An 11189-nucleotide genomic window follows, 5' to 3' on the forward strand; every position below is an offset into this window, starting at 1 on the left:
TCACACTTGCTGCTTTCTCTGAGAATGAAACCAATGTGATATTAACAGCAGACTTTTTTTTTTTACTCCAAGATACTTCATCCTTAGAGTGTTAAAATTGGTGTTGTAGACTTGGAACATGTGGTAGTTTATGCCAGAATGTGTCCTTGCTCCATTACTTGCCATATAAATATAAATATAAATGGTATACATCTGCAATAAACTATTTAAAAAAATGGCAATTTTTGCTGGCTTAAAGTATGGGGCTTGTGAATTAAAATAACACATAAAAAAAAACCAACTTATTTTCCTAGTAGCAGTTCTCCGTAACAACCAGTAAAATTATGTTGACATCTTGTGCCTATTTTCTGTTCAGTGAATTAATTTCAGAAGAATATTGTGTCAAGTGTTTATACTGTTTTCTGTAACTTTCCCTTAAAAAGTAAACAGCCTAGAAAGAATCCATAGTTTAAATGGCTCCTGGAGCCTTCCTGTGTTTCCCACTTCTACTTACCCTCAGCTTGCGGCAGCCGAAAGTTCCCACAGTCAGAGCTTGGGTAGAAGCCAGGCCGCTCCGCCGCCGCATCAGCCTGCCACACACCATTGCTTTTTCCAGATACACACCAAATGGTTAAGAAATCTATTTTTCTACTTCTCTTCCAAGACGTGACATTTGGCTCTCTGTAAATTAGTGAGAGATGTTTGGATGATTGAACTTAGCGTTAAGCTCATAACAGAGTAACTGATGATTTTTGGGTGCTTTTAACACTGGTTTAAGGCGATGCCATGATTCTGCCATGCGGCTATTGGGGCAGAGGGTAGGGCTGGTGGAAATATCAGGTAAGAATTTTCCTGTGTTTAAACTTGTGCTAAAGAAGCTACCTGTGGTGTAACTCCTTATGAATTAGTGTTTTCTGACTCTTCAGTGGAATTCTTCACCCACTTGGTCAGTCTTGAATTCTTTACTGTCAGTGGACGTACACCCTATTTATGCCTCCACCCGTCCTGTGCCCTCTCCCCATCCCCACGATGTGCTGTTTCTGAAATACTGGCTTTGGCTTGGTTCTCTGAATGTTTTGCAACTTGGATTGAGTCTCTGGCTTTGGGCACCCTACTGACCATGGACTTCATCTACACTTTAATGTTATGGTTCTTGGAAAGGGGAAGCGGGTGGTAGTCTGATGCTGTTGGCATAAAACTATTTTTTTTTTCTTTCTTTCTTTCTTTTTTTTTTTCCTTTTTTTGAAAGTCTGGGAAGAAAGCCGTTAAAGCAGTCCTGTGGGTTTCGGCGGATGGACTCAGAGTTGTAGATGAGAAAACAAAGGTTAGATTTCCCTGGACAAAACTTTTAAATCTCTCTGTAATAATGTATATGCTATAACTTTAAATGGACGCCAATCCTTATGTTAATGCAAATGTTGGTATTTGAAAAGAATACTGAAGTATATAATTAATCACTTGTTGCTTTGTACACATATGTATACCTGCTAAATGTTTTTTTTCCCCCCACTTAATTCTATACTACTCTCAAGACACATTTCATAAAGTGTGGCAGGTAGCACAAGCTTGGAGTATTGTTTTGTTACATTTACCAAACCTACCATTTTTTTTCCCTGTTGACATTGAACTTGGAGAGTCCTTTGACTTTGTTCTGCACCACTGCAGAAGGCTGCCATAGTAATACATGGGCAAATGCATGTTGATCAATACAGTTTTCAGTGCATCCAAATCCTAGAATGGGTCTGAATGAACAAGAGACAGCTTCTAAAAACGCGGTGAAGAGAGTGAATGGAACAGGGCAGTTGTACATTCAGACTCAAGCTAAATAGTAACTGAGTACCAAATCTGATAATTTCTAATTCTAATGTCTAAGCTGTTGGTCTGAACTGGAAGACGAATGTATTTGTGGCATCCTTCTAGATTGTTTTGCCTTGGTGTATGTACCACCAAGGCGCCTGTGTGCAAGTAATAGCAAACAATTCTTGGTTTTATCTAGATGTAGGCAATTGGAAATAAGAGCTTTAGGCTTACCTCAATAAGCGTCCTGCTATTTTAAAAGATGGCATGGCTATCGCAACAATTTCACTCTCATTAGTCTGAAATGAAGTTGTTTTATATTCGTGTCATTTAACCCTTACTTTGACAACCTAAAAGATGATTTCTGCAAGCCACCACTGAGAAGCAGGTAGAGATAACTCCTATCCCTCTGCAGACTGACTGCCTGTCACATACCTGCTCTGTGGCTTGGCTTCTCCAGGGCTGCTCATACGGCGTGGTTCACAGCACCAAAGTTACTGTCTCATAAGGATTCAGTTTCTGATACAAATGTACTGATGTAGGTGAATTCAGTCTACTGATTGCCTCATTAATAATAATACATGTGTTATTTTTAGAAATGTTACTGCATATATCTGATCTTTTAAAATTGAATTTTAATAAGTTGTGCAGGTCCTGGAGGTAATTAAAAGTATAGGACTTAAAAAGAGAATATACTATTGCCTCCTGGTGGTTGAACACATTAGCACAGGTGCCAAGTACAAACCACCAACCAAAAGAAACAATTTGGGGGGAAAAAAAAAAAATGAATGTATATGGCATAGTTCTTAAACTATATGATCTCTATTTCAGAAACACCTCTCCCATCAATCTGTGGGAACAAATCAGGGGTGTTTGATGCTACCAGTGCTGCTGGCGCTTTTCCATTGCATCCCTGCTAATTGCCAGATCAGCTTTTTGTGTAGCAGCTGCTAGACCTTTTCACACCTGACGACCTCTTCCATAAGTTTCAGCACTGTGTTTTAACCACAGTAAAGATTTTTTTGATTGCAAGACTACTGGAGCTGCTGTAAAAATAAAATAAAACAAAAATGTGAGCTCCATAGTCTATAGGAGAGATTTTAAGAATTGCTCGGGTCCCTCAATTCTTAAGTGGTGCCTTGGCACACTTCTACCAAAGGTGGCTGGTGGAAAATGTCATCTGTCCTTTTTGTTTCATGCTGGGAATGGTGAATTCATTGACAGATAATTATAGCCACTCTTTTTAGTATAACTCACCTTCCTGCAGTTAACACTGCAAATGACCTTTCAAGTGTGTCTCCGTATTTCCTCACATTTCTTTTATTGTGTGTGGGGGGGGATTTTTTCCCTCTAGGACCTTATAGTTGATCAGACAATAGAGAAGGTTTCTTTCTGCGCACCGGACAGGAACTTTGACCGGGCGTTCTCATACATCTGTCGAGATGGCACAACGAGACGATGGATATGCCACTGCTTTATGGCTGTCAAGGACACGGTAAGTTTAATATGGTGTGCATCCAACTTTTCCAGCTTCTAGCTGGAAGTTACACTCGGAAAAATTAACTGCTTAGAATACTGCAGTATGTTTTGACTTCAGCTAAAATATTACTTAGTCCTTGAAAATTATTTAGTTCTAATTCTTTGTATCTGAATTACTTGCCATCCCTCTGTGGTGTCATCTTGTGGAGAGAAACGGTGCCCAGCATGTGTGTAAAAGGAATGCAGTCAGCCTCATATCTCTAGCAGAAGGGAACTACTCTTCTAAAAATAGACAGAAGATGCTCTCATCTGAAAATGTATACAGCCAAAAACTGAAACAGCAATGACAGTTTTTTCCAGGATAAAATCATAGTGAGTAAATACAGACTGGTTATGAATGCAGCCTCTTGTATGCGAATGTTATCCTGAATGGAAAGTCATCTGAATGTTAGGGGATGGAGCTAAACGGAGTTAAACTAGCATCCTGTTTGCTTCTAAGGGATAGAGATTTTACCAGTAGAAGGTTTGAAAGTAAGTTACCTCCATCAGTCTCTTGCTGTGTAGACTTCAGTAAGTTACTTAATTCCCTGACCCAGCCTTTTCTTCTTTCTGCTTTTTGTTGAATCCTGCCTATATTATACAAAGCGCCTGAAACCTCATGCAAATTCAGTGCGTGAACTCCACATAGCTGCGTGTTCGGAGCAATTGTACGTGACAATTTATCATTTTTCTCTAAAGAGAAAGAACGAAGTTTGAAATTCCTAGTTAAACTTATGTTAGTGCTGGAGCATTTCTGTTTTCCTCTGTGAATACAAGTCAATTCACTTACTGACGATAACCGATGAGTTGAACTGCTGGTAGTAATAGTGCCTCTGACTCAACTGTAGCTGCCGTATCAGCTGGGTTGCTGGACTTCCTCCCACTTGAATGTCTTTTCCTTATTGCAGTTACTGGATAGTCGACCCTTTTGACCTCACTGGTTAATAATGGAAGTGCTTTTCAGAAGGCATTCTTAATACTAACTTGTGCATTTGGTCAGGGCCATTAAGAGGTGTAAGTAGTCACCACGGTACTTATTAAGTTTCACGCTTGCACACAATGGTAGTGTCTCCCTGAGCTCTCTGCAAACTTTCTCCATCTGAGAATAGCACTTTTACTTGTCCTTCGGGACTTACGCCTCCTTAAGACGGCTTCAGCAGAGTTTCTTTGTGCACAGCTGTATCCAGAGGCGAGGGATCAGTGCAGGCACGTTATCGCACTGGCAACCTGGTTGAACTGAACAGATTTATCCGACAATCTCTTTCATTTCTGGGTGGCCTTCTTGAACGCTGCTTGTGCGTTAGTAGTCAGGAGTCTTTATGTACCAGGTTTAATTTTAGAGCCATACAAAAGGTGGCCAATTACAGTAGTTCTCTTTAATGCCTTAATTAGATTCCTCTTGTAAAGGCAGGTTAGCACTTCACAATGCTTGAAGCACGTGTATGTTTCTGTTCCAGTTACTGTATGATGCAATGTTGTCTTGTACAGGGGGAAAGGTTGAGTCATGCCGTGGGCTGTGCATTTGCAGCATGCCTGGAGCGAAAGCAGAAGCGGGAGAAGGAGTGTGGAGTGACTGCCACCTTCGATGCCAGCAGAACCACATTCACTAGAGAGGGGTCATTCAGGGTCACTACAGCTACTGAACAAGCAGAGAGAGAGGAAATTATGAGACAGATGCCGGATGCTAAAGGTACGGGATGCAATTTAAACGATCATCCATAGCGAGCGAAACCAGCACTGAAGTGAATTGGAGCCTGTGCAAGGATCGAGGCTTAGTGTCCTTGCAGCATTCCCTCTCTTGACCCTTATTATGTACAAATCATACTCCCAGACGCTTGTCACTTTGCAAGATGAAGAATGCTCCCAGATTCACTCATAGCACATTTTCCCACATCTCCTCTAGAAACAGTACAAGCGGCTTCATACGTGAAAGCTGGCCCTGCTTTGTTTTGTCAGCCTTGCTTTGTGGCAGAGAACACCCTAGGTACCATACTGAAAGGCCTTATTAGAGAAATGTTACAAATATGTAACAAGTTTGCCAGACATGAAGTAATAATTTTTTGTAGTCTAAAGCTTATGGTAAATGAACAAGAAATTGATATGCAGTTTTCTTAGAAAATAATGTATTTTTATTTTGATTTTTAAGGCAGGTTACAAAGTGTATGTATAGAGTTATATTGCATGAGGGAAGAACAGATCAATCACTGTGTGCTTTCTAAAGAAACCAAACCAAAACAACCACCCCTTCCTCATAAAACACATAACTGTTGCACTGTTAACTACGTTCAAAACTAGTAACTAACTGATTTGAGAGGAGTTAGTTTTTACTTCTTAGCTGTTTAAAAGGACATCTTAAGTGCTCTGAAATTCAAGCGAAAGTAGAACTTCTTACTCAAGTTTTATTACAAATAGTGGCGTTCTGCAGCTAACAAAAAATAAGTATTATAAATATTGTTCATAGCCCTCTTCACCGTGGAGCTGAACTTTTGTATCAGAGGGTTCCACAGCAAGGTTTGTGCTGCCACTCGATTGCAAAACTTTAATCTTCGTTTCCATCATCCATCTGCTTGTTCCCATACGTTAGTTTTAGAATGTGCTAAATGAAGCTTAAACACAAGGCCTTTGTTACTTGAGGGCATGAGTCAAAGTCTTGACTCAATGAAGGTGTGTGAAATCCTTTCCAAGAAAGACTGATTAGAAAAGTTTCACTTGAATGAGCAGCTGCAGCTCATGGGTACTGAAGCTTGCAAGACAACGTAATTAGTTCCTCCTACCATTCCAGCTCCTCAGAAATCTCTAGTGTGACTCCTCTCTTTACCAGCCTTCTAGTTATTCTGTTGATGTGTCGACAAAAAAAGTAATTGGTTTTCCTAAAACGTTTGGAAAGCAATATAGGTAAAATAAGAGCTCACACCAGGATATTGAGATTTCCCCTTCTCCTGCTGTGTTGATGAGCTGTGTTTGTTGCCTCCAAAGCCAATGAGTGAGAGAGGGATTTTTTCCTATAGATGGAAAAATCCCCGTTGCTATTCTAATCGTAAGTGCCATGCTTTAAACTAGGCTTATCCTACGTTTCTACCATTAGGCCTGGTTGACAGAAGCACTCTGGTGCTATGCAAACCCCTGCAAAACGAAGCAGCTGACTTTAAGTTGGAGGAGCTTCCAGCGCAACTAACTCGCGATTGGGTGGTAACATTACAGCTAAATTCAGTTAAAGACGTGACACAGGAGCTCACTGTGAACGTGCCTGGTGTTAGCAAGGCCTGTCAGCTCGGAGGCTGGATCTACCTTGCAGCACGCTTCCGCCTGTCTGTAAAGTATTTCCTGGGGGAGCTGCAGCCCGAGCGCTGAACGCAGCCTCACCTGTGAAGTGCTGCTGCTGCCGCCGCTGCCTTTGGCCTGCTGGAGCTTGTGCAGTGTCTTTGGCTGCTGCTGCTGCTTCTCCAGAGCTATAGGAGGGTGGCTTTTAAAACAAGGTCCTGGAGCTGGGTTCTGTTCCCTGCTGCTGCTGAGCTACACCACCTTAAGTCACACAACACACTTTGTAGTAATAGTTCTGTGTGAAGCAAAGTAAAGGTCTCAAACATGCAATACACTTTTCAGTCTTAATCATAAATGAATTGCGAGTATTTCTAGAGCTGGGGGTCTCAGGAATAGCCAGAAAGAATACATATATAAGGCCATCATTTCTGTGAAGTGGCTAGCCTTTGGAGACTGGAGGTATGTAAAATGACACGGTGAAGGCAATGACGGTATACGGAAATGATTTTTCTGCTGTGGTATTAGAAGCTCGTTTGGGAGAGTACTAGTTACGCAAATTCCTGCCATTTATCTTTTCAAAACAAATGGGAGTAGGGGCAGGCAGTCTAACACTACTTTGCTTTACTCTTCTAACCTCACCCTGTTTCCTCCAGCAGTTGAAACAGAAGTGAAAACAGTAGCACCAGGTGCTGCACCAAACAATACTGCCCCCTCCTCTGGCTCACCAACCTCTCCTACTGCTGAAGTTGCTGCCTCTCTGGATAAAGAAATGAGCAATCCCCACGCTATCCCACGGAGGCATGCCCCTATAGAACAGCTTGCCAGGCAAGGGTCTTTCAGAGGCTTCCCTGCCCTTAGCCAAAAGATGTCTCCTTTTAAACGCCAGTTGTCTTTGCGAATAAATGAGCTGCCTTCAACAGTGCAAAGGAAGACCGATTTCCCTGTGAAAAACTCAGGTAAAACCAAATGGTTCCAGTGAAGCATTACCTTAAACTGTCTCTTCCTCCTTTCCTTCTCTGTGGCTTCAAATAACTCCTTATTTTCTGGTAAATCCTCCTTCCTGCCTCATGTGGATCATTTCTCATGAACAAACATCACCACATCAGAAAACTTCTGGTTTGGGTATAGGCAAGAATTTCAAATGCAGTATTCGCATGCAGAAGACAAACAGTTCAGAAAGTGATTAGAAATGTGGGAGCACGGCTTGAAGTGCTCCAGGAATGGGTGTTGGTGAATTAGTAGGTGCTGGCTCTTCCCCCTGAGTCACCGAACCAGTTCCTCCACTTAATGCCAGGGCATCTTGAGAGACAAATCCCTTCAAGTCCTTAACCACTTGTCATGGGATCATGTGATGCTTTTCTGCAGTCTGTCCTTCTACCTGTCTGAATTCTTCTTTCTGAGAGCAACGAATTGGCTTTGCACCTTGCATCAAAAGAAACTTTGCTGTTGTAGGTGGTACAGCTGGCTGTATCCGTAATGCGTGGTACAGTTTTCACATGATGGTAGTGGGGTTTTCTAGAGTCATCCCAACATAAACGCCCGGGGTGCTCGGTACCCGGCATCATGTCCTAGAATCCCCTTAGCCAGGTTATCCTGCAGGCCAGCTGTACTCTCACTTGGCAACAGAGCTAGTTTTAGGGTTCTAAGCTTTAAAGTAAAAATTATCATGGCAAAGGCAAAACCAACAAAAATAACCTAGTCTGACTTCTCTTATAATCCTTATTTGGTGACCTGTGCTTTAAGACCAGCACTGAGTTTATCAGTTTTACAGTAATAGTGCGCTGCTTGCTCATGGTACTCACTGAGCGCACAGAGTCCGAGTTCTTCATGATTCGGAACATTTCTGGTGCATGTTCCCACGTATGCCGCTGCCACTGCTGCTTACTGTCACACCACATGCGCTGTACCGGAATATCCATCAAAGAATCCATTTGTGGGCATGCCTCCCCCTGAATTTTAGATACGGTGCATGTTGTGTCCAGATCTCTTACGGGTTTTTATATTATTTGTGCTTAATTATGCCTGCTCATTTCAGTTCTGTGCAAGGACGGACTGATGATCAGTACTCTTGAAAAGCAGTGCCATCAGTAATAATGGGAACATCTGGGAAGTCGGCAGTTTTACTCCAGATGTTACTTCATCCACATTATGCTGGTACTTGGTTTAAAACCGAGTGTCCATTTTATTTGAGCATTCAGCTTTTTGCTTTTCATAATCCTACTGCAGGAGCTAGGGATTTCAGCTGCTGCTGAACTGGAGCAATCAAGGTTCTAACTCCAGACTTAACTTGCCACGGTGCGTTGCTGTCAGCACGTTTAAACTTCATCTAGTTACTGTGGAAGTATGTTTTTGGAACACTTAAATCTATCATGAGTATTTTCATTTCACAGAGTGCCAAATCTTAGTGCCAAATCCTTGATATGTTTAGCACTTTAATACTGAAGGATTTAGATCTCTACTAAGGCTATAGAAAACCCTTTTATTTTTTGAAATGAACATCCTCTTGCATTAACACAGAGAGGCCGTAATAACGGACTTTAAATCTGGAATGCCAATCTCCTTACCCTCTTGCCTTAGTCACAAAATACGCTAATGTGGTATTCTATTTCAGGTCAGGTCTTCAACACTAATTTAAAAAAAAGCTGTCATGCAAATCAGTAGCAGGAACATCTAGGACCTAAGGGAACTAAATACATTTCAGTTTCACATTGGTGTTTGTAAATTGTTTCTGTATCCTTTAAACTTCATATTTAATGGATTTTGTTTACATTTTAGTCCCTGAGGTAGAAGGGGAAACGGACAGCATTAGTGCCCTGTGCTCTCAGATCACCAGTGCTTTCAGCACACCATCAGAAGATCCTTTCTCTTCGGCTCCCATGACAAAACCAGTGACAGTAGTCGCCCCGCAGTCTCCTGCCTTTCAAGGTTTGTGATTTCTTTGTGTGCTGTGGTCATGCTGGATGAGGCTGGAATGCACATAAGGTTGCTTTCCAGTAACACACGGTATTAGTTTCTCGTGCAAGTCCTGTTGTCAGTATTTTGGGGGAATGCATCCTGCTTTATTCATCTTGTCTGTTTAGTTTTTCTGTGTTTTTGTTTTTAACAAAAAAAAGTTCATGCACCTACCACATGATAGTTACCTGTAAAAGGGACTGGCTTTGAGGAAATGGCTATTTTAACATTCCGCCTCCCGAACTGCAGAAACGTTACCAACTGTGTGTCACAGCGACCACATCCCACAGCAGAAGAGATTTTGTGCCACCACATGATTACTGTTTTTCACACAAACTCTTAGATAAGTTGTGGAGAGATGCCAACTGTAGAAGTCATAGCAGCCTCTAATCTTCATTTCACCGATAGGCTTTTATACAAGTTTTGTGAAAAAAAGAGCCTCTCCTTGTTAAATGTAGTTATTGTTACTTTGCATCTAAAATCTGTTCTTCTTTAGAATCTAAAATTAGTCATACAGTAACTTCTGGTGAGCCATATCTCTTCCTTCTAAACCCAACAAATTTAACTTCAGTTGGCCATCAGAACTCAAAGTCTCATCGAATACATGAAAATCCACCATCCCACAATTCTGTTAACGAGCGTTGGCTTGGTGAGATGGAACTTGGTAGCTTTATCGACTGTCAGTCCCATTTGGCTAATTTACGCAAACTGCTGTCATGTGGAAGTGTCTAAAATTGTTGTATGTTGATAGATATGACATGGCCCACTAATATTCCAGTCACATGCATGCCTTGCATGAATTAATTGCACTGATGTTGTCTGCTCCCATTTTAGTTAATGGCACTGCCTCTGCCTTCTGTGTGCTTGCTGCTAAACCATCCCAAGCTGCTGTAGTGTCCACAGCTATGCCAGTGCGTGAAACCAATCCTTGGGCTCATGCTCCTGCTGCTAATACTGGAGCTGCAGCCGTGGTCGCTGGTAAGATTGGAAGTAGAGCCGGTGTGTTACTATGAGAACTTGGATCATGAGGATGATTGAGCCCTTGAGACAATTGTTGATGCCACTTAACGGCAAGGGGAAGGAACACGAACAAAAGCCGGAAGTAGTAGCCTGTTGCACGAGTGGATGGAGGGAAGCGATGAACTCACTGGTTCTGGGTCTATAAGCTGGACTGATTCTTATTTTGGCAGCATTTTAGAAAACCCAGTGCTTAAAAAGGAAGTAATGAAATAGTGTTTGGGGATGAAGAGGAAAGAATCTGGATGTGTATCCAAAATAATTTTTGTGTGTTTTTCCACTAACAAACATACCTAAGGAGAGATTAAGTGTGTTGCTTAAAGGCTTCAGAGGTTCATTTCTTCTGTTTAACAACTTAGTCTGTCCCGCAAGTCCTTGTCTATAGTTTTATACAGTGTGAGGTGGTGCATTAAATGGCTGTCGCCCATGTGGACACGTATGCCAGAAGGCTACATCATTTCCTGGTGCAAGCTCAACTCAGAGAGAAACTTTGCTAGTGAAAGAGTAGGTTCTACCTGGCCTTGGAAGAGTACCAGACCCATTTTCAGTAAGCCTTCCCCCACAAGAGAGAGTCCCTGAGCTCTGCCTCCAACAGTTCCCACTGTAGAAACAACAGTAAACTTGATCTTTCAATGGCATTCTCTAGCATTCCCCGTTGCCCTTCT

At 41.8% G+C, this 11189-nt stretch overlaps 1 protein-coding gene across 7 annotated transcripts in view; it reads left to right on the forward strand.

Annotated features, from left to right (window-relative positions):
- NUMB (NUMB endocytic adaptor protein) overlaps window positions 1-11189 on the forward strand; it is an 89538-nt gene that overhangs the window by 75494 nt on the left and 2855 nt on the right. For 5 of the 7 annotated variants that reach the window (XM_009645549.2, XM_035900960.1, XM_035900958.1 and 2 more), the window contains 5 exons: window positions 1229-1303; window positions 3131-3271; window positions 4783-4984; window positions 7209-7511; window positions 9331-9480. In XM_009645549.2, the coding sequence (XP_009643844.1) occupies window positions 1229-1303; window positions 3131-3271; window positions 4783-4984; window positions 7209-7511; window positions 9331-9480 (871 nt within the window). Of the gene's footprint in view, window positions 1-1228; window positions 1304-3130; window positions 3272-4782; window positions 4985-7208; window positions 7512-9330; window positions 9481-10341; window positions 10486-11189 lie in introns of all 7 variants that reach the window. The other 2 variants (XM_035900964.1, XM_035900961.1) reach the window with 2 other exon arrangements.

This window comes from Egretta garzetta, unplaced genomic scaffold (assembly GCF_000687185.1).
Source record: "Egretta garzetta isolate BGI_Z169 unplaced genomic scaffold, ASM68718v1 scaffold828, whole genome shotgun sequence".
NCBI lineage: Eukaryota > Metazoa > Chordata > Aves > Pelecaniformes > Ardeidae > Egretta > Egretta garzetta.